Source organism: Bos grunniens, chromosome 4 (genome assembly GCF_055505025.1).
Source record: "Bos grunniens cultivar Pamir isolate PY7600 chromosome 4, Bosgru_T2T1.0, whole genome shotgun sequence".
Classification (NCBI taxonomy): domain Eukaryota; kingdom Metazoa; phylum Chordata; class Mammalia; order Artiodactyla; family Bovidae; genus Bos; species Bos grunniens.
Window position 1 is genome coordinate 104,604,769 of NC_141168.1, and position 27,647 is coordinate 104,632,415.

At 40.9% G+C, this 27,647-nt stretch overlaps 1 protein-coding gene across 6 annotated transcripts in view; it reads right to left on the bottom strand.

Moving 5' to 3' along the window:
• The window catches only part of UMAD1 (UBAP1-MVB12-associated (UMA) domain containing 1), a 255,050-nt gene that overhangs the window by 205,186 nt on the left and 22,217 nt on the right, over nucleotides 1-27,647 (bottom strand). For 3 of the 6 annotated variants that reach the window (XM_086397672.1, XM_086397674.1, XM_086397673.1), the window contains exon 2: nucleotides 10,861-10,960. The exons of 1 other annotated variant lie outside the window; for it this stretch is intronic. In XM_086397672.1, the coding sequence (XP_086253798.1) occupies nucleotides 10,861-10,942 (82 nt within the window). In that variant the 5' untranslated portion in view covers nucleotides 10,943-10,960. Of the gene's footprint in view, nucleotides 1-10,860; nucleotides 10,961-27,218; nucleotides 27,300-27,647 lie in introns of all 6 variants that reach the window. 2 more of the 6 variants (XM_086397671.1, XM_086397676.1) reach the window with 1 other exon arrangement.

Sequence of the window (27,647 nt, forward strand, 5' to 3'; positions counted from 1 at the left end):
CACCATCAAACCATCATATCCATGCTCCAGCATGAGAAAAGTTAGGGGCAGGGGAGAGGTGGAAGGTACACACCAGCTGTGCGTTTAAAAGGTTCCATAAAACCTGCAGTACGACGTTCCTCCTTAAATCACGTGGGCCAGAAATTTCATCAAAATTCCACACCCAACCACAAAATGGCCACGTGGCTGGATAAAATACCTCTAGCAAAGAAGTAGAGAGAAGCAGATATAGAAGGAAAACTAGTAGCTTCTATTCCTATCTACTCCTACACTATGTCAAAACTAACAGATGTGGAGAAGGTGGAACTGGAAGTGTCTGAGAGAGTGACTTGCAGCCTGGCGGCCCCAAGCAGTTCCCTGGCTGATTGTCTCCTTGTCACATTCCATCCACCTGGCATGAGTGTGTGTGCACCGTCTCAGCAATGCATTCAAGAGGTGATCATGCTTTCCATTAAAAAACAATTCTCAATTGGATGAAATTATTAAATTAGCTCCATTTTTTAAATTAACAAATTTCCAATAAAATAAAAACCCAAACAATACTTCACTGTTTTAAAATGGTCAGATATCTGATAGTTCATTACTGACAACAGGAGAGAATTCTAATGTCCCAGAATGGCACACAGGCCCATTGCAAATTTCAGTTCTAGACTCGTTCCTCACCAGTGGCCCTGACATACCCTCTCTCCTGAAGAACTGCTTACTGGCCCTGAATATGTTTCAGATTCTTCTGAATGCACATACTTTACAGCCTTTCCCACCACCTGAAAATGTTTTGCTCTCCTACCACACGTTATAAAAGAATTATTCCAGTGATTCTCAATATTTGCCTGCATAAAAATCACCTGCAATGCTTTTTTTAAAAATGCTGATTCTTAGGCTATATTTACAAAGATTCTGTTTTACTGGCTATGGGTCAAGCCCATAAATCTGCATTCTTTTTTAAACAAGGAGCAGAGTGTCCAGGACAGAAAAGTGCTCAAGAATGTTCACCTGATGACTACCACAACAAGAAAAGACCATCTTACACTAATTTAAGATGTTTTTCTTGTAGTATGAGTTTTAGTAACTTTATCAGATCTCCCAGGCTCCTGGGAGAATCAAAGTGAAGTATGTTCTTGAAAGAACTCAATTCAGTGACTGAATAACAATATATAATGTAATATAGTGTTATTAACCAATGGCTAAGCTCTAAATTTATGTACTAAATATGAAAAACAAAAACAACAGCTTAAAAAAGCTTTTCTTCTGGCTTAGTTTACTAGAGAATGCTATTTTGAGGTACCACCATAATTCTATCATGATATAATGAAAGAAGACACATTCTCAGAAATTCACATTTGGAAAGATTAATGTGTGACCTCAATAAGAACTCTTCCTTTCATAATATGCTTTGGCTGCATACAATGGGAAAAACCAGATACTGAATAAGACAACCACTTAAATATAAAACAATATCGCAGCATTATTAAAATTACTAGCAAGACAATATTGTCTTCCAACCCTATCTAAATTACTACTACAAACTGCAATGCTCCTAAGTGTACATTCTACTTAGATTCTCATCCCTATTATTTCTTTAACAGAATGAAATAAGAATAAACTTTAAGTGAAACTATCAAAGCTATTCATCATAATTTTTCAGTTAAAGTGGTCTCAGATGTGGAAGATATAACACTATGAAAGCCTCTGAGTAAATGCTAGAGGAAACCCATTTATGGTCTATGGTGAGCACACATAAAATTTTTTGCCTACTGAAGTTGTGCTGAAAAAGTGTCCTCCAGGAAACAGTACCATAGTAAACTGGTCAACTACACCAAAGAGTAGACTAAAAATCTGACTGTCTGATGGCTTCAGTTCAAAGAAAAAATACATCAGAGTGGCTCTGAAGAGTTCACAGATGTTAATTTGTCAAATAAATTTACCTAAAGTTACTCTAGATTAGATAACCTATGGTCAAAGACAGAAAGAGTTACAAGCCAGTTGGAATTCGTATTTGTATGATTAAGTTGACAAAATGCTTCTCAACTGCTTTACTGATTAAAAAAAAATGTTTTAAGTTTCCAAATATATTTAAGAAACCAATTTCATTCCTTAGAAATCTGAATCTTTCTGCTATTTATTTAATGTTTGAAAAGATGTTCTACCTAGAAATTTTGTCATTTTATTTTTTTTGTTTATGGCTCAACTGCAGTGAAAGAGAAACTGTAACTTTTGTATTTTTATGAGGTCTTTGTCAAAGTGTTTTAACACATGATTTGATGGTGTCCATAACTAAATTATAAAGAGTGAACTGCAGCAGTTCTCAGCCTTGTATGCTCACAAGAACTATCTGGGGAAACTCTGGAAAAAAAGTCAGTGTCTGGGCCAAACCCCACGTGTGTCTAATCAGAATGGAGGGATGAAGCCCCAGCACCAGCACTTTTGCAAACTGCCCCCTAATTCAAAAGAAGGTTAGACTCACTGAGTCAGGGAGACAGATCCCTAACTCGCGTTTGAGTCGGCTGAGTCTTCTGAGCCCGTTTCTCACAACTCACAATTGACTGTGTGCCATGGAGGGGCCTGTGCTGCCTCTCAGCTCGTGGACATCTCTGCCCCGCCCCGTGAAGCCCCCTCTCATCCTGCACCCTTCAGGAGACAAGGCAGGGTGGTACATCCCACAGGGCTCAGCCTGGCCTCAACAGTTTCACCTCTGAACGCCATGAGATGAACCAGAATTAGGAAGCAACGTATGTGCAAATTCTGTTCATTTTTATCCATTATACACACAACTCACCATTTCTCAATGGGAAAATAAACAACTGTGCTATGAGTTCAGTTGAAAATCCTGGCATACTTCCTTTAGAATTGAAAGGTCAAGAGAAAAAAACAGAAAGACTGCCAAGTAAATTCACTGCAATTTGACTTTTTCTGAATAGCACAATACATGGGTAAGATATTAATAGGGATATTAATAGGGTCGGCTGCTTTTTTAACCCATAAACACTTTCTTTTGAAGATGTTATGCTTCTCTTGTAAGGATGGGGAAACACATGGTGAAAATCTGTTTAGTTTCTATCACTGCTGTTTTCATTACAGCCTTCAGTCCTACACAGAATCAGAGTGACTTACTGTCCCTTATTCTCTGGAATGTAAATTTTTATTATACACCACTAGATTTTCACTTTTAAATAAAGGCCACAGTACAGAGACGAAGACACTACCTAAAAAATTCCACATAAAAATGTGACAGTTCAACTTTAGTGTGTATACATGATTTCAATGATTCCCACCATGGGGAATTCAGTAGGAGACAGTCTTAAAACTTTAAACGCACTATTTCCCAAAACCTGACTTACCATTTAAACTGGCAAACAGAGGTGAGACTCAAGTACATACTTCAGTGTCAGTATTTAAAAGATGAAATTCAAGCTGTGGTGAATTACTAAACTGATTCTAAATTCAATCAGTTTTACAAAATAATTAGCTTAATGGGAGCTAGAAGTTCTTAGGCTATAGTTTTAAGAAGCACCTGCATATTCTGAAAAACACGATGAACTTTAGTTTTACTGTAACCCAATTCCTTTAATCTCTTTAATGGTGTTTGCCCAATTTCATTTGCCTGCTCCAAAGTTACACTCACTATTTGGTCACCAATGTTGGTGAATATACAATAATCCTTTCCACTTTATTTTCTGTGACTTTTCTTGGTTGCTATTATTTTTCTTTTTTTCTATAATATAATAAGCTAATTGATGCCTTTGTCCTAGTTTTGGAAGGATTTTATGCCAACATCTAGGCAACAGATACTCTTTTCCTTAATTTAAAATAAGAGGTTGCATACTACAGTAGTAAATTTGTAATCAACCTAAAGATAATGTCTTGAAAGCACAATTAAACATGTCATAACAGAAGAAAACCCTGGTAATTACAAATAGTACCAGGCTTGCTGGGGTTTTAAACAGTAGTGTAAGACTAAGAAAAACCGCCACCCAGTGATACAAAAGAAAACTGCAATTTGTTTTTGTGTAAAATGAGTACCCTAGAGGATTACTTCGATTTCATTACTGAATGAACGAATAGTTATTACCTCCTTATGAGAATAGGAACTAGTTAAAGCGAAAGGATGTTTTCCCACCAGGCCTTTTTGTTTTTAATTTCCTTACTATTATTTAGCACACTCGACATTTTACAAAGGCTAAATGCTTTGGAAACCCTAATGGAAAAAGCTTTCTGTCCAAAAGTGAGCTAATTCTGTACAAGCAGCCCATATATCCCTATTATCAATAAAAAAGCCTAGGGTCTGCTTAGACCCTGAGTTTCAAGTCATGGGTGTCGACTTCAGCAACATCATCTAATAATCGTGACCTCAAACCTATTTGTGTTAAGTTGGAAGGCATGTCTAGGGGAAAAGGTATTGTCAAGGAGGGAAATACAGGTAACTTATACCCTTAACAACATAATTTACTCTAACCTCTAACCTTTTTAGAAATACGTTATAAAGGCCAAGTAAGATAACAGTCTTAACAAATTCTACAGAATCCATACTGATAAGAAGTTGTTGAGAAATCTGTATTCAGATCAAGAGGCAAGAGTTAGAGACATGGAACAACAGACTGATTCCAAACTGGGAAAGGAGCATGTCAAGGTTGTATATTGTCACCCTGTTTATTTAACATATATGCAGAGTACATCATGTGAAATGCTGGACTGGATGAAGCACAAGCTGGGATCAAGATTGCCGAGAGAAATATCAATAACCTCAGATACTCAGATGATACCACCTTGAAAGCGAAGAAAAACAAAGAGCCGCTTGATGAAAGTGAAAGCGGAGAATGAAAAGGTGGCTTAAAGCTCAACATTCAGAAAACTAAGATCATGGCATCTGGTCCCATCACTTCATGGCAAATACATGGGGAAACAATGGAAGCAGTGACAGACTTTATTTTCTTGGGTTCCAAAATCACTGCAGATGGTTACTGCAGCCATGAAATTAAAAGATGCTTGCTCCTTCAAAGAAAAACTGTGACCAACCTAGACAGCATATTAAAAAGCAGAGATATCAGTTTGCCGAGAAAGGTCTGTCTAGTCAAAGCCATGGTTTTTCCAGTGGTCATGTGTGGATATGACAGTTGCACTATAAAGAAAGCTGAGCACTGAAGAATCGATGCTTTTGAACTGGTGGTGGTGGAGAAGACTCTTGAGAGTCCTTCTGACTGCAAGGAGATCCAACCAGTCCATCCTAAAGGAGATCAGTCTTGGGTGTTCATTGGAAGGACTGATGTTAAAGCTGAAACTCCAATACTCTGGCCACTTGATGCGAAGAACTGACTCATTTGAAAAGACCCTAATGCTGAGAAAGATTGAAGGCAGGAGGAGAGGGGATGGCAGAGGACGAGACTGTTGGATGGCATCACTGACTCAATGGACATGGGTTTGGGTGAACTCTGGGAGTTGGTGATGGACAGGGAGGCCTGGCGTGCTGCGGTACACGGGGTCGCAAAGAGTCGGACACAACTGAGCGACTGAAATGAACTGAAGAAGTTGTTGGTACAGATATAATCTAAGCCTTCACTTAGGTGTATCATTTATAAGTTAACAAACACACAGAAACACGTACAGACAATTATTTTCCTGCAATCTATCTACTGCACAAAAGGACCAAGCAAGATGAGTGGACACATGATAACCAAAGCACATATGCCAAAGGACGGAGTCATGTTGATAAAAGTCGTTGATAGCTATCATCTGACCTATGTGATATCTTTTCAAATTTTTTTACACATACACAGAGCATGCTCTGAGAGTAAAAGTAGATATTAAAGTTAATGTAGAACCATATGATAAAAAGAACTTAGACCAGTTTCTAAAAACAGATTACCATCCTATTTTTTAAGGTAATTTACTATATTCCCAAATAACCTATCCTGAGTTTTATTGGTCAATTCTCAGTTAAGGCTTTAACTGCAGAAGGATATTTCACTAACTCAACAGTGTATAGCTGTCCCTAGGTTTCTGCAGTACCCTTATTAAAATCTGCAGTGGCTCACCAAGTTCCTTAAATAAACAGTGCAGTATTCGCATATAACCTATGCGTACCCTCCTGTATACTTTAAATTACTCATCACACCTGATACAATATAAACGGCATGGGAAGCGTTGCTAGACACACGGCAAATTTAAGTTTTACTTTGCTGGATCACGCTGGATTTTTTTTTTCAATATTTTCAATCTGCAGTTGGTTGAATTCATAGATGTGGAACTTTGTGGAAATAGAGGGCTGACTCTGTCTTCCAATCGCAACTTCATTAAGGAGATTATAGTTTATTGTAATATTTTTAAGTATTTAAAAATATTAAATAGTGGAAAGTCTGAGGCAGCCAAAACTAAAGCCAAATTTATGTATAACACAACCAACCCTCTTTTATTAAAAAAAGAAAACAAGAAAGCATAGCACTTAGTCTTTTAAAAATTAACTGTCTAGGGAACTCAGGGAAAGTTAAACTGACAGACATGATATATTTATACTTCTCTGGCATTTAATCCTGTTCTCCTTTGCACTATATTTTAATCCCATTCAATAATAAAGTTACTTAAGGAATATTTGAAAATTATTGAACACAATTTAAATTTTTAAAAAGAGCTTAAAGTGTCACTACTGTCTCAAAATTTAAAATGATAATGTGACTTAAAAAAAAAAAAAAAGATGGATAGCTTAGTGGTTAAGAGGACAGGCTCTGAAGTTAGAAGGCCTGGGCTAATTCCAGATCTGGCCCATGTAAGCTGGCGAACTTTTTCAAGTCCTCTTTTGTATATGGGGGCTTCCCAGGGAGCTAGTGGTAAAGAACCACCCTGCGAATGCAGGAGACATAAAAGATATGGGTTTCATCCCTGGGTTTGAGCCACCAGAGAAGGTATAGCAACCCACTCCAATATTCTCACCTGGGAAATCTCATGGACAGAGAGCCCGGCAGGCCAGTCCATGGGGTCACAAAGAGCTGGACATGACTGAAGCAATTTAGCACACACCGTATATGGAGATAACATGACCACCTCACTCAAAGTGTTCTCCTAAGCATATTACACACATTAACTCATTTAATCTCCTGAATAACCCTATTGTTACCATGCTCATTTTCTAAATAAGCTAAATGATACCTGGGAGGTTTTGTAACTTCCCCAAATGGTGAAGGGTGGCAGATATACCAACCCAAAATATGCCACTTTGGCATAAAGATTATTCTGAGCTAAACTTGAAAAAACACCAGGTGCGAGAAGGGCACTCTGTTCTCTCCTTTTCTTCCTGAAAGCAGGAGATAAAAACAAAACAAACAAAAAAAAACTTTCTGGAAGATTCTAGGAGGAAAAAAAATCACATAACCGTAGTAACCCAAGGATTTTTCATGGAAAATGGTGGAGGGGTTGGAGCTTTACACCTGGGGGAAAAAATGGCACTAAACCGAGATAAGCATCAGTAGACACGGCAACTGAAGGACCAGGAGGCCTCAGTCAACATGTGGGGGTCTGCTCTTGCTTGGATCATTTGAACAAGGGTGTGGGACCAGCCGCACCTGAAATTAAATTACAGTCCTGAGCCTGGGGCAGGATGATGCCTCACTGTGACTGCTCAACCACAGCACACGTGGTGCAGGAGCTAAATCCCACTCAGGCCAAGATGGCCCTGCAAAAACGCTCTCAACACACAGCGTGTCAGCTTACGGGAAACGGCACCGTTAGAGCTGAGAGGTATCAGACGGAGCAGCTGGTCTGTGAAACCATACTAGAGGAAGTAATAGCTGGAGATTCCCTCAAGAAGTAGCAACTCTTGGCATTTCTGTCTTCTGAGCCTCAGGTAAGGACCACTACTTAAACTACTCTTTCTTAGAAAGGTAGAGTCCACAACAGAAGCTTCACCAGTTGGGGGCAGAAACCCCTGCTGGGCTAAGACAGGCAGTGAAATATCTTCAAGCTACAAGCTTGAAGTGTATCTCCAGACACCGGAGGAGATTTTAGAAACAGCAGCCGCAGCAGCTTTTTCAGCTGTGGTTAAAACTTGTCTCTGTGATGTTGCAAGTGGCAGGCCACAGAAGAAGGCAAGACGGATCAAGAGTTCTTCAAGTACAGCTACAGAAGCTGTGTGCTGGCAGACACGTCAGTGCACTATTTCTCATCATGAGACAACAGGAAAACACAGCTCTCTGCATGTGCATTAAAGCTGTGTGCTAAGTCACTTCAGTTGTGTCACTCCATGGGACCCCATGGACTGTAGCCCACCCGGCTCCTCTGTCCATGGGGCTTCTCCAGGCAAGAATACTGGAGTGGGTTGCATGCCTTTCTCCAGGCTACAGAGGTATTCTAAAACAAGAAATACAGAGCAGAGTTTGGAGAACCAGGCATTGCTAGAGCAAATTTCTGAAAGAACTTATTGTGAAACTCCAGAAGAGGCAGAAACATCACAGGAGACTAGAGGCACCCCTGAAGTTTTTTCCGTTAGTTGGGCTAATTCGGCAGGTCAGAGGGAAGCAACACTGGCAGCATTGGAAACAGAAGTGGGGGATGATCTGTTTTGGAAGCCAAAGCACAATTTCCTGACACTGTAAGAAGGGCCAGGGAAGCAGCCAGGTTGGTGGCACCCCACTTCATCCCTGTCAGGAGGCTCCCCAGAAAAACCAGCAACCCTGGTCAGACTATGCCCCACTACTTTGCCTCAGACGCAGCGGATCTGGTCAGAGAGAAAACAGCTCTCACCACTCTCACCTACGGCCCCTGTTCCAGGTCCCAGGAAGCAGATCCAGGAAACCCACAGGCCTACCAGAACATGACTGTGGAAAAGACAGCATATTTTATGGTAGCATTTAACTATAAGGAAAACTCTCCTCTGGTCTCCCAGAGATTAAGGCCAAGAAATGGAAGAGGGCCAGAGGGGTAAAACCCCCGTGTCCTTACTGCAAGAGACCAGGTTCTGAAGAGAAGTGCTGAAAAGGCAGAGATCCAGCCACCCATTCTGAACGTGTGGGGTCAGAGGTATGGTGTGAGCCTGGCTCTTAGAAGGCCTAACCTAAAAGTTCAACATAACCTGCAAACCCAAAAAGCCGTCTTCCACTTGTCAAGACACACAGAGCCTCTGCCAATGCCAAGGGACCTCGGACTGACTAGGCCAAGATATAGAGAGAAGAGGTAGGGAACCAGAATCTACAAATGGAGACCCTGAGAAATACTGTCCAGAGCAAACACGCTATGAGTTCATGCAAATCCTCAGATAAGGAGCTGACTCTGGCAGAAGGAAATCCAGGTGCAAGAGGACGGGTGTCCCCAGGGGACACTGGGTTTTAGTTGCTCCTCAACGCCCTACGAGAAGACAGCTGCTGGGAAGAACCAGCGAAAGACTGCCAATCCCTTCTTTGGGACTGGAAAATGACACGACGGAAACGTCATGTTTCCGAACTCCCCTTGGGAAGAGCGTAATATCTGGTTGAAAGGAATATTTTTTAAAGCCATTAAAATCTTAACAACTAGCAGGGATTAATTTTATAATAGAAAATAAACTAGTTTAAGATTCAGGAGACACTATTTAACATATTTAGATTTTAAAGTGTACTTCAAAACTCTTGATGGGAATGTAAACTGGTGTAGCCACCATGCAAAACAGAATGGAGGTTCCTTAAAACACTAAAAATGAGCTGCCATATGATCCAGCAATCCCACTCCTGGGTGTATAGCTGGAAAAAATGAAAACACTAACTCAAAAAAATACATGTACCCTAAGCTCACAGGAGCACCATCTAAAATAGCCAAGACAAGAGAAAACCCAAGTACTTATCAACACACGACTGGACTAAGAAAATGCAATGTGCACGTGCACACACACACAGAAAAAAATAAAAAGCCATAAAAAAGAATGAAATTCTGCTATTTGCAACAACATGGATGGACCCAGAGAGCATTATGTTTAGTGAAATAAATCAAAGAAAGACAAATACTGTACGACATCACTTACATGTGGAATCACAAAAATAATACAAGTGAAGCATATGCAAAATAGAGACAAACTCACAGATACAGAAAACAAACTAGTGGTGACCAAAAGGGAGAGGGAAGGGCAAGTTAGGGGTATGGGATTAAGAGATACAGGCCACTATATATAAAAAGGATAAGCAACAAGGATGTACTATACAGCACAATTATAGCCATTACGTTATAATAGTTCTTATAATAATTTTTATTGGCACTTAATCTGCGAAAATATTCAATCACTATGTTGTACCCCTGAAAATTAATGTAATATTGTAAATCAACTCTACTTAAATAAAAAAATAAATGTACCTCATTCAGCAACTATGTACTAGATGCCTAATTTAATTTCAGAAGCTGATTTATAAGCAGCATTAAGCCCTGCTTCTTCAAACACAATCTGAATTTATCAAGAATTCTGCAAGACTTCTGGCTTTTCATAATTAAAAAGGTTGACTCACTTACAGGATAGAAAAAATGGGATGATTTTATAAATTGAACCCGAAGGACACATTCAAACTGATATACAAGAAAAGTCAGACTTGACAACAATATTTCAAGTGATTAATGATCCATATTTTTATACATTTCATATACATCAACTAATTCTGGAGTTAGTAGAAAAATATTTTTAAATCAATCATATAACTTTTCAAGTAGTCTTTTAAAGCAAAAATCATTCATCTAATAATGTGGCTTCAATCCCTGGATTGGGAAGATCCCCTGGAGAAGGGAATGGGAACCCACTCCAGTGTTCTTGCCTGAAGAATCCCATGGACAGAGGAGCCTGGTGGGCTACGGTCCACAGGGTCGCAAGGAGTCAGACACGACTGAGCCACTAAACAACAACTAAGCCCAAAAAACGCTCACCTAAAAGGACAAAGCCATCTGCCTCTGTCTCGGGCACTGACGGCTTCTTAGATTCCAGAGGCTTCCTGAAGAAGTGAAACATTGCTGCTTCTGCTGCTACCTGAAACAGAAGCAAACATGGTATTATGTCAAATTCAGATGAAACTTTCACCCTTCTTACTAAAAAGCCAAATGTAAAGAGATCACAATAAGGACTTTTAGGAATTCTATCCCCAAACTTAAGAACACGAGCCCTCTCTAGGTAACAGAAGTATCAGAAAGCAAAACCAGAATATCAGGAGATGGACTTCCAGTTTGACACCCTGTGTGCCTTGAATCCTGCAACCGCTCTCGACTTCTGAACGTGTAGAAAATAATCCAAGAAATCACTACAAGTAAAACTAAAATCAACAGATAACACCAAATCTGAAAGGATCCCAGGAACCATTAACTGGACACCGGACTGAGGAAAGGAAAAAAAAAAAAAACCACCTCTCCAGATTTTTTATCATGCCGCATGAAACTGAAGCCACCTGAGAAAAGAAAAGAAGGCACTACACACACCCTCCAGAGCTGGTTATCTGATTCAGACACTCAGGGCTGTATTCATGGTGAAACCGCAGCCAGATTTAAAGCCCTATCAGGCAAATATCTATATTGGTGAGATTACTGTGCACTGCCCCCTCCACACACACACAGCCTCTCGCCTCTTTGTCCTTACATCTTTGTACATTCCAATCCCGAAGAAAGGCAATGCCAAAGAATGCTCAAACTACCGCACAACTGCACTCATCTCACACGCTAGTAAAGTAATGCTCAAAATTCTCCAAGCCAGGCTTCAGCAATACGTGAACCGTGAACTTCCAGATGTTCAAGCTGGTTTTAGAAAAGGCAGAGGAACCAGAGATCAAATTGCCAACATCCACTGGATCATCAAAAAAGCAAGAGAGTTCCAGAAAAACATCAATTTCTCCTTTATAGACTATGCCAAAGCCTTTGACTGTGTGGATCACAATAAACTGTGGAAAATTCTGAAAGAGACGGGCATACCAAACCACCTGACCTGTCTCTTGAGAAACCTGTACGCAGGTCAGGAAGCAACACTTAGAACTGGACACGGAACAACAGACTGGTTCCAAACAGGAAAAGGAGTACGTCAAGGCTGTATACTGTCACCCTGCTTATTGAACTTATATGCAGAGTACATCATGAGAAACGCTGGGCTGGAAGCAGCACAAGCTGGAATCAAGATTGCCGGGAGAAATGTCAATAACCTCAGATATGCAGATGACACCACCCTTATGGCAGAAAGTGAAGAAATAAGAGCCTCTTGATGAAAGTGAAAGAGGAGAGTGAAAAAGTTGACTTAAAGCTCAGCATTCAGAAAACTAAGATCATGGCATCCAGTCCCATCACTTCATGGCAAATAGATGGCGAAACAGTGGAAAGAGTGGCTGACTTTATTTTTCTGGGCTCCGAAATCACTGCAGATGGTGACTGCAGCCATGAAATTAAAAGATGCTTATTACTTGGAAGGAAAGTTATGACCAACCTAGACAGCATATTAAAAAGCAGAGACATTACTTTGCCAACAAAGGTCCATCTAGTCAAGGCTATGGTTTTTCCAGTGGTCATGTATGGATGTGAGAGTTGGACTGTGAAGAAAGCTGAGAGCCAAAGAATTGATGCTTTTGAACTGTGGTGTTGGAGAAGATTCTTGAGGGTCCCTTGGACTGCAAGGAGATCCAACCAGTCCATTCTGAAGGAGATCAGTGCTGGGTGTTCTTTGGAAAGACTGATGTTGAAGCTGAAACTCCAATACTTTGGCCACCTGATGTGAAGAGCTAACTCATTTGAAAAGACCCTGATGCTGGGAAAGACTGAAGGTAGAAGGGGACGACAGAGTTTGAGATGGCTGGATGGCATCACCAACTCGATGGACATGGGTTTGGATGGACTCCAGGAGTTGGTGATGGACAGGGAGGCCTGGTGTGCTGCAGTTCATGGGGTCGCAAAGAGTCGGACACGACTGAACAACTGAACTGAACTGAACTTTGTACATTCAGCTTTATATATTTGGGCAGGGCAACAACTCCTAGAAAACAACTGGGAAAGAAGCTAAAGGGAACTGGGGAGAACACGTACCATTCTGAGGACAGTCCCTATTAGCAAAGTGATACAAGAGACAGCAAAGCAGAATTCCTCGTGGCATCAAGTGCCCCACATTTCAGTTTCATATATTCTGCCCATATCAGAATATCCAAGGCCAAACTTGCCTGTTGTAACAGCCAAGTGTGGCTTGGAGTACAAAATGAAGCAGGGCAAAGGCTAACAGAGTTTTGCCAAGAGAATGAACTGGTCATAGCAAACACTCTCTTCCAATAACACAAGAGATGACTCTATACATGAACATCACCGATGGTCAATACTGAAATCAGATTGATTATATTCTTTGCAGCCAAAGATGGAGAGGCTCTATACAAATAGCAAAGACAAGACCAGGAGCTGACTACGGCTCAGATCATGAGCTCCTTATTGCCAAATTCAGACCTAAATTGAAAAAAGTAGGGAAAACCACTAGGTCATTTAAGTATGACCTAAATCAAATCTCATGATTATAGAGTGGAAGTGACAAATAGATTGAAGGGATTAGATCTGATAGAGTGCCTGAAGAACTACACGAGGTTCGTAACACTGCAGGAGACAATGAACAAAACCTCGCCCACAAAAGCAATGCAAAAAAGCAAAATGGCTGTCTGAGGAGGCCTTACAAATAGCTGTGAAAAGAAGAGAAGAAAAAAGCAAAGGAGAAAAGGAAAGATACACGCATTGAATGCAGAGTTCCAAAGAATAGCAAGGAGAGATAAGAAAGCCTTCCTCAGTGAACAATGCAAAGAAATAGAGGAAAACTATCTAATGAAAACAATAGAGGAAAACAATGGGAAAGAATAGAGAGCTCTTCAAGAAAGAGATACCCAGGGAACATTTCATCCAAAGATGGGCACAAAAAAGGACAGAATGCACCTAACAGAAGAAGATATTAAGAAGTGGCAAGAATACACAGATGAACTATACAAAAAAGATCTTAATGACCTGGATAACCACGATGGTGTGCTCACTCACCTAGAGCCAGGCATCCAAGAGTGCAAAGTCTTGTGGGCCTTAGGACGCATCATTGTGAACAAAGCTAGTGGAGGTGATGAAATTCCAGTTGAACTATTTCAAATCCTCAGAGATGATGCTGTGAAAGTACTGCACTCAATATGCCAGCAAATTTGGAAAACTCGGCCACAGGACTGGAAAAGGTCAGTCTGCATTCCAATCTCAAAGAAGGGCAATGCCAAAGAATGTTCAAACTGCTGCACAAATGTACTCATTTCACATGCTAGCAAGACCATGCTCAAAATACTCCAAGCTAGTCTTCAACAGTACATGAACTGAGAACCTCCAGATGTACAAGCTGGATTTAGAAAAGGCAGAGGAACCAGTGATTAAATTGCCAATATCCTCTGGATTATAGAAAAAGCACGGGAAATCCAGAGAGACATCTACTTCTGCTTCATTGATTACGCTAAAGCCTTTGACTGTGTGGATCACAACAAGCTTTGGAAAATTCTTCAAGAGATGGGAATACCAGAACACCTTATCTGCCTCCTAAGAAACCTGTATGCAGGACAAGAAGCAATGTTAGAAGCCGACATGGAACAATGGACTGGTTCAAAATTGCGAAAAGATTACATCGAGGCTATATACTGTCACTCTGCTTATTAACTTATATGCAGGGTACATCATGAGAAATGCCAGGCTGGATGAAGCACAAGCTAGAATAAAGATTTCTGGGAGAAATATCAATCACTTCACATATACAGATGACATCACCCTTATGGCAGAAAGCAAAGAACTAAAGGGCCTTTCAATGAAGGTGAAAGAGGAAAGTGAAAAAGCTGGCTTAAAATTCAACATTCAAAAAATGAAGATCATGGTATCTGACCCCATCACTTCATCATAAATAGATGGGGAAACAGTGACAGACTTTATTTTCTCGGGCTCCAAAATCACTGCAGATGGTAACTGCAGCCATGAAATTAAAAGACACCTGCTCATTGGAAGAAAAGCTATGACCAACCTGGAAAATATATTAAAAAGCAGAGACATTACTTTGCTGACAAAGGTCTATCTTGTAAAAGCTATGGTTTTTCCAGTAGTCATGTATGGATGTGAGACTTGGACTATAAAGAAGCCTGAGTGCTGAAGAATTGTTACTTTTGAACTATGGTGTTGGAGAAGACTCTTGAGAGCCCCTTGGACTGCAAGGAGATCCAACCAGTCCATCCTAAAGGAAATCAGTCCTGAATATTCATTAGAAGGACTATGCGGAAGCTGAAACTCCAATACTTGGACCACCTGATTCAAAGAACTGACTCACTGGAAAAGACCCCGATGCTGGGAAAGATTGAAGGCAGGAGGAGAAGGGGATGACAGAGGATGAGATGGTTGATTGATATCATAGACTCAAAGGACATGAGTTTGAGCAAACTCAGGGAGACAGTGAAGAACAGGGAAGCCTGGCATGCTGCAGTCCATGCGGTCACAAAGACTGACTGAACAACAAAACCAGAACATCAAGCAGGGAGGGTAAGTCAAAATTTTATCTGATCAAAAGCCTTCTAGAAACTGTGATTTGTTCAGGTACTTGTGTAGGTCAACCTGCCCTGAGTTGTAGATCAGAGTAGATAGTAAATGAGTCAGTTTGTTGGAAACATATCTGGCAGGTTTCACTTTCTAAAATTTAAAAAAAAAAAAAAAAGGAGAAGAAAAACACAAGCTGTGTGAAAAAGAAAATATTTCAGTTAAGGAAAAGGAAGAGCCTATGAAATCTGCAAAGACAGAGCTTACTGGATATAATGATGGAGCGATAAGAGAAGTCTGGAAAAAGTTTGGCATCCTCAAGACAAGGCCTTTAAATCTGGCAAAAAGAAAAAACAAGATTAAATGGAAAAAAAAAAGATTAAATGGAAAAGCAACAGGAAAAGATGAAAAGACAAGGAATGAGATTAAAAAAAAAAAAAACTGAATAAGAAAAAAAAGAAACTGATCCAAGAAAGAAATGATATCAGAAAAGAACTGGTTGGCTTACAGGCAGGAATGTAAGAAAATAAAGTTCATTCAAAGACTTAAAAGGTTGGAAGAAGCAACTAAGTTCTCAACGCGAACAGCTAAAACTAAAACTGAGAACGCCTCTGAAGGAAGAGCAGATAACTAAATCTCAGTCTTTTTTTTTTTAATTTTATTTTATTTTTAAACTTTACATAGTTGTATTAGTTTTGCCAAATATCAAAATGAATCCATCACAGGTATACATGTGCTCCCCATCCTGAACCCTCCTCACTCCTCCCTCCCCATACCATCCCTCTGGGTCATCCCAGTGCACTAGCCCCAAGCATCCAGTATCGTGCATTGAACCTGGACTGGCATCTCGTTTCATACATGATATTTTACATGTTTCAATGCCATTCTCCCAAATCTTCCCACCCTCTCCCTCTCCCACAGAGTCCATAAGACTGTTCCATACATCAGCGTCACTTTTGCTGTCTCGTACACAGGGTTATTGTTATCATCTTTCTAAATTCCATATATATGCATTAGTATACTGTATTGGTGTTTTTCCTTCTGGCTTACTTCACTCTGTATAATAGGCTCCAGTTTCATCCACCTCATTAGAACTGATTCAAATGTATTCTTTTTAATGGCTGAGTAATACTCCATTGTGTATATGTACCACAGCTTTCTTATCCATTCATCTGCTGATGGACATCTAGGTTGTTTCCATGTCCTGGCTATTATAAACAGTGCTGCGATGAACATTGGGGTACATGTGTCTCTTTCCCTTCTGGTTTCCTCAGTGTGTATGCCCAGCAGTGGGATTGCTGGATCGTAAGGCAGTTCTATTTCCAGTTTTTTAAGGAATCTCCACACTGTTCTCCATAGTGGCTGTACTAGTTTGCATTCCCACCAACAGTGTAAGAGGGTTCCCTTTCCTCCACACCCTCTCCAACATTTATTATTTGTAGACTTTTGGATCGCAGCCATTCTGACTGGTGTGAAATGGTACCTCATAGTGGTCTTGATTTGCATTTCTCTGATAATGAGTGATGTTGAGCATCTTTTCATGTGTTTGTTAGCCATCTGTATGTCTTCTCAGTCTTGGTAAGGAACAAGTCAAGGATATAATCATCAACCTGATACTAAAGCCTCAGCTGGCATGAAAATGTGTGCGTGTGTGTTAGTTGCTTGGTTGTGTCTGACTCTAAGACCCCATGGACTGTAGCCCACCAGGCTCCTCTGTCCATGGGCTTCTCCAGGCAGGAATACTGGAGTGGGTTACCATGCCCTTCTCCAAGAGATCTTCCCAATGCATGGGTCGAACCCAAGTCTCCTGAATTGGCGGGCTGATTCTTTACCACTGAGCCACCAGGGAAGCCCTTCACTTAGGACACGAAGGGTGAAGGCATAGAGACGAAGCAGGATAGTGTCCAACTGGAGCCTTACAGAGAAAAGATACCATTGGATAAATAAAGGGGGGCACATTTAAGGGTGAAAGATGAGAAATGCAGCGGATCTAAGAGTTACAGTTACAGTTATATAACTATAGTTATAAGTGAAGTCGCTCAGTCATGTCTGACTCTTTGTGACCCCACAGACTGTAGTCTACCAGGCTCCTCTGTCCATGGGATGTTCCAGGCAATAGTACTGGAGTGGATTGCCATTTCCTTCTTCAGGGAATCTTCCCAACCCAGGGCTCGAACCCTGGTCTCCCGCATTGTAGACAGTTAGCCAAAATTGTAGATCTAGCTACAGATACTTGAAGCTCACTACAATCAAATAGATAAGTAACCAATAAAATTTTGGACAGCTGTGCTGCCATAGTGACTACCAGTCTGGATTAAAGGACTATGACTACTGGATATTTACAACAACGCTGCAGACAGAAAGCTACCAGAGCAAAGTGCTAATCCGCCAAGGAGGGTCTACTCTCCAGTGCTTACTTCACTGGTAGCCAAGGAAGTTACTGGAAAAGGAAGGAACTCCAAGAGGGTAGAGCCAATGGGGCTGGAGACTGCTGGGGAGGTGGGGTGGCCTCCCGGGAAGCCAAATCTAGGCATAATTAGTTAACATTCTCCAACCCAAGGCGGGGGCTCCCCCAAGATGCCTGCTCAGTGGGATGCCAGAACTGCCCTCCTCTGCGCCTGCCGTCAATCCCCCACCCCCACCTTTCTGGGTGAGAGCAGTTTGGGCATTACCTCTCCCAGTTACAGGACGGGGCAGAAGGACAGACCGTGGGTCTCTTTAGTTCACGAAGTTGCCACACCAAGAGCGCCACATCTGAACCTGATGAAGACATACTGACCTTAGAGCATGTTGCCATGAATGACTGGGACAAAAGGTTAAAGCACCTCCTCGGGAAGGGGTGAGTTGTTTTGCCTACAGTAGGGAGAGAGACCTGAGTACACAGTGACCACAGATGAGAACCGTGGAACCATCAGGCTCTCGACCTTCTATCAGGAGACATATCAGGACTGCAGTTTTCTACCCCTTTGGAGGTCAATGTGGCAATGTCCCTTGTTCAGTTCACTGCCACATGCTGTTAGAGTTCTAGAACAAGGAGCTTTGTGGACACAGAGAGAGGTGCTTCAAAAAGTGTTTCCTGATTTTAGCAAACAGAATTCAGCAACACATCAAAAAGCACATACACCATGATCAAATTGGGTTTATTCCAGGGGTGCAAGGATTCTTCAAAATATGCAAATCAATCACTGTGACACACCATATTAACAAATCGAAAGATAAAAACCATATGATCATCTCAAGAGATGCAGAAAAAGCCTTTGACAAAATTCAGCCCCCATTAATGATTAAAACTCTTCCAAAAATGGGCATAGAAGGAACCTACCTCAACATAGCAAAGGCCATATATGATAAGCCTACAGCAAACATTTTTCTTGATGGTGAAAAACTGAAAGCATTCCCTCTAAGATCAGGAACAAGACAAGGGTGTCCACTTTCACCACTATTATTCAACATAGTTCTGGAAATCCAAGCTATAACAATCAGAAAAGAAAAAGAAAGAAAAGTAACCCAGATCAAAAAAGAAGAAGTAAATAAAGCTCTCACTGTTTGCAGATGACATGATACTGTACGTAGAAAACCCTAAAGATAGTATCAGAAAATCACTAGAGCTAATCACTGAATTTAGCAAAGTTTCAGGATACATATCAATACACAGAAATCAGTTGCATTTCTATATACTAACAATGAAAAACCAGAAAGACAAATTAAGGAATCAATCCCATTCACCATTCGAACAAAAAGAATTAAATATCTAGGAATAAACTTACCTAAAGAGACAAAAGAACTGTACACAGAAAAATGTAAGACACTAATGAAAGAAATCAAAGATGATATAAGTAGATGGAGAGATAGTCCATGTTCCTGGCTAGGAAGAATCAATATCATGAAAATGACTATACTACCAAATGCCATCCACAGATTCAATGTAATCCCTATCAAATTACCAATGGCATTTTTCACAGAACTAGAACAAAAAGTTTCACAATTCATATAGAAACACAAAAGATCCCCAACAGCCAAAGCAGTCTTGAGAAAGAAGAATGGAACTGAAGGAATCAACCTTCCTGACTTCAGATTATACTACAAAACTACAGTCATCAAGACAGTATGGTACTGGCACAAAAACTGAAATATAGACCAATGGAATGAGATAGAAAGCCCAGAAATAAAGCCATGTACCTATGGGCACCTTATTTTTGACAAAGGAGGCAAGAATATACAATGGGGCAAAGATAGCCTCTTCAATAAATGGTGCTGGGAAAACTGGACAGCTACATGTAAAAGAAGGAAAGTAGAACACTTCCTAACACCATACACAAAGATAAACTCAACATGGATTAAAGACCTAAATGTAAGACCAGAAACTATACAATTTTTAGAGGAACAGAACACTTGAGACAGAACATTCGAAGACATAAATCAAAGCAAGATCCTCTATGACCCACCTCCTAGAGTAATGGAAATAAGAACAAAAGTAAACAAGTAGGACCTGATTAAACTTAAAAGCTTTTGCACAGCAAAGGAAACTATAAGCAAGGTGAAAAGACAACCCTCAGAATGGGAGAAAATAATAGCAAATGGAACAACTGACAAAGGATTAATTTCCAAAATATACAAGCAACTCATACAACTCAATGCCAAAAAAACAAACACCCCAATCAAATAGTGGGGAAAAGATCTAAATAGACATTTATCCAAAGAAGACATACAGATGGCTAACAAACACATGAAAAGATGTTCAACATTGCTCATTATTAGAGAAATGCGAATCAAAACCACAATGGGATATCACCTCACACCAGTCAAGATGGCCGTCATCAAAAAGTCTACAAACAATAAATGCTGGAGAGGGTGTGGAGAAAAGGGAACCCTCTTGCACTGTTGGTGGGAGTGTAAATTGATACAGCCACTATGGAAGATGGTATGAAGACTCCTTCAAAAACTGAAAATAAAACCACCATCAGTTCAGTTCAGTTCAGTCGCTCAGTCGTGTTCGACTCTTTGAGACCCCATGAATTGCAGCACGCCAGGCCTCCCTGTCCATCACCAACTCCCAGAGTTCACTCAAACTCACATCCATCGAGTCAGTGATGCTATCCAGCCATCTCATCCTCTGTCCTCCCATTCTCCTCCTCCCCACAATCCCTCCCAGCATCAGAGTCTTTTGCAATGAGTCAACTCTTCACATGAAATATGACCCAGCAATCCCACTCCTAGGCATATACCCTGAGGAAATCAAAATTGAAAAAGATACATGTATCCCATTGTTCTTTGCAACATTGTTTACAATAGCTAGAACAAGGAAGCAACATAGATGTCCATCAATAGATGAGTGGATAAAGAAGTTGTGGTACACAGTGGAATATTACTCAGCCATAAAAGGGATGCATTTGAGTCAGTTCTAATGAGGTGGATAAACCTAGAGCCTATTACACAGAGTGACGTAAGTCAGAAAGAGAAAGATAAATATTATATTCTAATGCATATATACAGAATCTAGAAAAATGGTACTAAAAAATATACTTACAGGGCAGCAATGAAGTCCGAAATGCAATACTTGGATGCAATCTCAAAAACGACAGAATGATCTCTGTTTGTTTCCAAGGCAAACCATTCAATATCATGGTAATCCAAGTCTATGCCCCGACCAATAATGCTGAAGAAGGTGAAGTTGAACAGTTCTATGAAGACCTACAAGACCTCTTAGAACTAACATGCAAAAATGATGTGCTTTTCATTATAGGGGACTGGAATACAAAAGTAGGAAGTCAAGAAACACCTGGAATAACAGGCAAATTTGGCCTTGGAGTACAGAATGAAGCAGGGCAAAGGCTAATAGAGTTTTGCCAAGAGAACACACTGGTCATAGCAAACACCCTCTTCCAACAACGCAAGAGAAGACTCTACACATGGACATCACTAGATGGTCAATACTGAAATCAGATTGATTATATTCTTTGCAGCCAAAGATGGAGAAACTCTATACAGACAGCAAAAATAAGACCAGGAGCTGACTGTGGCTCAGATCATGAACTCCTTATTGCCAAATTCAGACTGAAATTGAAGAAAGTCTAGACCATTCAGGTATGACCTAAATCAAATCCCTTATAATTATACAGTTGAAGTGAGAAATAGATTTAAGGGACTAGATCTGATAGAGTGCCTGATGAACTATGGACAGAGGTTGTGATATCGTATAGGAGATAGGAATCAAGACCATTTCCAAGAAAAAGAAATGCAAAAAAGCAAAATGGCTGTCTGAGGAGGCCTGACAAATAGCTGTGAAAAGAAGAGAAGAAAAAAGCAAAGGAGAAAAGGAAAGATATACCCATTGAATGCAGAGTTCCAAAGAATAGCAAGGAGAGATAAGAAAGCCTTCCTCAGCGATCAATGCAAATAGAAGAAAACAATAGAACAAGAAAGACTAGAGATCTCTTAAAAGAAAATTAGAGACACCAAGGGAACATTTCATGCAAAGACCAGCTCAATAAAGGACAGAAATGGTATGCACCTAACAGAAGCAGAAGATATTAAGAAGAGGTGGAAGGAATACACAGAAGAACTATACAAAAAAGATCTTCATGACCCAGATAATCACGATGGTATGATCACTCACCTAGAGCCAGACATCCTGGAATATGAAGTCAAGTGGGCCTTAGGAAGTATCACTACGAACAAAGCTAGTAGAGGTGATGGAATTCCAGTTGAGCTATTTCAAATCCTCAAAGATGATGCTGTGAAAGTGCTGCACTCAATATGCCAGCAAATATGGAAAACTCAGCAGTGGCCACAGGACTGGAAAAGGTCAGTTTTCATTCCAATCCCAAAGAAAGGCAACACCAAAGAATGCTCAAACTACCACACAATTGCACTCATCTCACACGCTAGTAAAGTCATGCTCAAAATTCTTCAAGCCAGGCTTCAGCAATATGTGAACCGTGAACTTCCTGATGGTCAAGCTGGTTTTAGAAAAGGCAGAGGAACCAGAGATCAAATTGCCAACATCTGCTGGATCATGGAAAAAGCAAGAGAGTTCCAGAAAATCATCTATTTCTGCTTTATAGACTACACCAAAGTCTTTGACGGTGTAGATCACAATAAATTGTAGAAAATTCTGAAAGAGATGGGCATACCAGGCCACCTGACCTGCCTCTTCAGAAACCTATATGCAGGTCAGGAAGTAACAGTTAGAACTGGACATGGAACAACAGACTGGTTCCAAATAGGAAAAGGAGTACATCAAGGCTGTATACTGTCACCCTGCTTATTTAACTTATATGCAGAGTACATCATGAGAAACGCTGGGCTGGAGGAAGCACAAGCTGGAATCAAGATTGTCAGGAGAAATATCAATAACCTCAGATATACAGATGACACCACCCTTATGGCAGAAAGTGAAGAACTAAGAGCCTTTTGATGAAAGTGAAAGAGGAGAGTGAAAAAGTTGGCTTAAAGCTCAACATTCAGAAAACGAAGATCATGGCATCTGGTCCCATCACTTCATGGCAAACAGATGGGGAAACGGTGGAAACAGTGGCTGACTTTATTTTGGGGGGTTCCAAAATCACTGTAGATGGTGATTGCAGCCATGAAATTAAAAGACACTTACTCCTTGGAAGGAAAGTTATGACCAACCTAGACAGCATGTTGAAAAGCAGAGACGTCACTTTGCCAACAAAGGTCTGTCTAGTCAAGGCTATGGTTTTTCCAGTAGTCATGTATGGATGTGAGAGTTGGACTGTGAAGAAAGCTGAGAGCCGAAGAATTGATGCTTTTGAACTGTAGTGTTGGAGAAGACTTCTGAGAGTCCCTTGAACTGCAAGGAGATCCAACGAGTCCATCCTAAAGGAGATCAGTCCTGAGTGTTCACTGGAAGGACGGATGTTGAAGCTGAAACTCCAATACTTTGGCCACCTGATGTGAAGAACTGACTCATTTGAAAAGACCCTGATGCTGGGAAAGATTGAATGCGGGAGGAGAAGGGGACGACAGAGGATGAGATGGTTAGACGGCATCACCAACTTAATGGACATGAGTCTGAGTGAACTCCGGGATTTGGTGATGGACAGGGAGGCCTGGTGTGCTGCAATTCATGGGGTTGCAAGGAGTCAGACATGACTGAGCAACTGAACTGAACTGAATGAAGAAAAAGACATAGATAAAAGACTTATGGACATGGGGAGAGGGGAGGAGAGGGTGAGATGTATGGAAAGAGTAACATGGAAACTTACATTACCATATGTCAAAATAGATAGCCAGCCGGAATTTGCTGTATGGCTCAGCAAACTCAAACAGGGGCTCTGTATCAACCTAGCGGGATGAGATGGGGAGGAAGATGCGAGGGAGTTTCAAAAGGGAGGGGTTATATGTATACCTATGGCTGGTTCATGTTGAGGTTTGACAGAAAACAGCAAAATTCTGTAAAGCAATTATCCTTTAATAGAAAAATAAATTAATTTTTTAAAAAAAGAAGGTAGGGAACAAAATAAGTAAACTTTAGAGCTAGACAAAAAAAGGAAAGTGGTTCCTGTTCTAACAAACAAAGGAAAAGCCTTTAAGAGAAGGACTCAAACTTCAATACATTTTCCTGTCTGGCCGTAAGACAGAAATGGGACAAACATAAAAATCAGAAAAGCACTTCTCATGAGTCATACTCAAGCCCCCAAAGTTTAGAAACATTGTTATAAATCTCAGAGCAAACTCAGCAGTAGTGTAAGAATCTTTTTAAATTCAAGTATTTTGTACAGAACTTATAATTCAAATAATGAAGTGAAGCAGTTAAGCTCTCCATAACCTATAAAAAAAGTTAAAACAATACACAGGCTTAAACAGGCTGCTGCAGGTTGTCAACAGTACGACTTCTGTGGCAATGGATACTATTACAGTTTGCCATTCTAGAACACTAGAAAATCCCAAACATTTCAGAGGAGAGAGAACATAGCTTCCAAGAAGTCAACAACTATCCAAGTATGGAAGAAACAGCTCAGGAATAGGAAAAGGGAAGTAGAGACAGCACAAAAGAGCTCAGCAGGGCAGCAAAGACAGTCTGCTGCCAACAGCCACTGGAAATTGCTCTAAAACTGCTACAAAAGTACCCATCACCCTCACCCCTGTTATTCTGCTACCTGACCACTGTCTTAACTCCTTTAAGATGTTTTTCCATGGGAACATGGTGCCAATTTCACAATCCAACTCTTGGGATTCCCTTGTACCATCAACGCTGCTGACATTAGTGATTCATTCATTCCACTAGGCACCTAATTCAGTCTAACTATATAGCTTTACAGTAATCAGTCTGTGCATGAAAAGGCTATGTCCTGAGACACTAAAATCTACAACAAATTACCTTTATCCCATGGTATTTTTTGTGTCATTAAAAACACAAAGTGGTATAAACATTTATCCTAGCAGAGCTGGCAGTACCATTCTGCCATCTTCCCTCCACGAGCTAGTCCCACAGCAGGAAAGTTACATGGCTAGGTCACCACTCCAGCAGCCAGATTTTCTGACCCCACCTAAGACCAGAAACTGGGCAAGGGGAAGGGAGTAACTAAAACCCCGGTAACATCTGCCAGGCTTCTACAATGTGTCAAGCACAGTACCAAAATGCCTTAAAGACTCTATCTCCTATAATCTTACCATCATCCCACCATGTACAAATAATTATGCACATCATGTAAATGAAAGAATTGAAGTTGGTTACATATGGATGCAAGTGTATATGGCTAGTACACAGCAGAGCTAGAATTTTAAACCAAGTCTCTTGGGCACCACAACTGAACGTTTTTCATCAACAAAGCACCAAAGACAAGGAGCCCTTAACAAAGCATTCGTGTTGGACTTCAATAGAATATTTCCTAGTATTAGTCAAAATACATTTGATCAGTTTCATGATTATCTTTCTAAATCCCTACTTTTCCAAAGCATGCTCAGCTCTGTGTTCTGAAGACACTTGCTAATTCCACAACATCCATGTTTGAGACTTTCACTTAAGAAATAGTCATAAAATATAAAGTAAGTGCCTAGGCCAGATACTAACCGGGCACTAAAAATGCAGCTGCTGCTGCTGCTGCTAAGTCGCTTCAGTCGTGTCCGACTCTGTGAGACCCCATAGACGGCAGCCCACCAGGCTCCCCCACCCCCGGGATTCTGTAGGCAAGAACACTGGAGTGGGTTGCCATTTCCTTCTCCAATGCGTGAAAGTGAAGTCGCTCAGTCGTGTTCAACCCTTAGCGACCCCATGGACCACAGCCTACCAGGCTCCTCCATCCATGGGGTTTTCCAGGCAAGAGTACTGAAGTGGGGTGCCACTGCCTTCCCCAAAAAATGCAGCACTCAACTTATATGTAAGGGGACAAACAGCAACCTGAACCTACCCGATTTTGAAGGCAATCCTGAGCAAAACTAAGAGGGATTTAGGAGCTCCACCCCTAAAGTGCAGAAGGCCTATAGCAGCCCTGGTGCCCCCGGCCAAGCAGATGGGAAGCCCCAAGCATGCATGCTTCTGACATACATGGCTTTGACAGTGGCCTTCTTCTGCTTGTTCCAGCATGTTCCAGCCTCATTTCCTTAGATATGATTTCAGCATTGTAGAAATTGTAAACAGTAAGCAAATTCTACACTTACAGATGGGAGAAATATCAAAATTTATTCTTAAAAAGCCATTATCCCCGGCAGCAATAGTACGGGCTGGCTGAGCTGGGACCCAGCCCAGAAGGCCTCCTAATCCCCAGACGCTGGGGTCCTGGGGCTGCCTCCACACAGAAGGGGATAAAGTGTTCACTGCCCAAGACACAGGTTAGGAGAAAATCCTTGCAAATCACAGATCTGAAATAGGACACACATTTAGAACATACAAAAAATTCTTAAAATTCAATCATGAGAAAAAAATTCAATAAAAACTGAGCAAAAGCTGTAAAGAGGCATTTGCCCAAAGATGATATGTGATGGCAAAGAACCACATTAAATGATACTCAACACCATTAGTCAACAGGCAAATGCAAATTAAAATCTCAATGGGTTAACACCATATATCCTGTAAAATATTAACACTGGAAAAGGTATGCCATGCCAACTGTTGACAAAAACATGGGGCAACTGGAACTCTTGGATGCTGTGGTACAACCACTCTGGATAACGGTGTGGCCATTTCTTAAGACAATGTAAAGATACACCTACCATATGACCCAGACTGTCTCCTTTAAGTATTTACCTAAGAAAAACAACAGCGTATGTCCGTATTTATACGCAAACTTTATACAGCTTTTTAGGTAACAGCTCCAAACTGGAAACAACCCACATGTTCAACAATAAATAAGAGAAGAAACAAATTGTAGCATACCCATCGGAGAAGGCAATGGCACCCCACTCCAGTACTCTTGCCTGGAAAATCCCATGGACGGAGGAGCCTGGTAAGCTGCTATCTATGGAGTCGCAGAGCCAGACATGACTGAAGCGACTTAGCAGCAGCAGTAGCAGGAGCATACCCATAATACTATTGAGCGATAAAAAGGCATGAAGGGCTAAGATACGCTACAACATGCATGAATCTTGGGAGGGGAAAAAAAAAAAAACAGGCTGAGTGAAAGAAGCCAGACCACAAAAAACTTGTAGAAAATGCAAACTACATAAAGTGACAGAAAGCAGATGAGGGCCTGCCTAGGGAATGGGAGGTACAGGGAGGGAGAGTGGGAGGGAGGAACTACCACGATCACGAGGAAACTTTTGAGGGGGACAGATATATTCATTACCTCAACTGGAGCGACGGTCTCAGGAGACATAAACACGCCAAAACTGATCAAACTGTACACTTCCAACGTGTGCACTTCATCCTGTATTGATAATACCCCAATAAAGCGCTGTTTAAATTCCTTATTAGCATGATACTCTAGGTGTATATAAATGCAGTGTGCTGTGCAGAGTCTCTCAGTCCTGTCCAGTCTTTGAGACCCCATGGACTGTAGCCCGCCAGGCACCTCTGTCCATGGGAGTCTCCAGGCAAGAATACTGGAGTGGGCTGCCATGCCCTCCTCCAGGATCTTCCCAACCCAGGGATCAAACCCAGGTCTCCCGCATTGCAGGCAAATTCTTTGCCATCTGAGCCACCAAGGAAGCCCATAAATGCTGTAGTTCACAGTTATTCATTGTCTCAAATCTCTTAAATCACTTTGTGCTGTTAC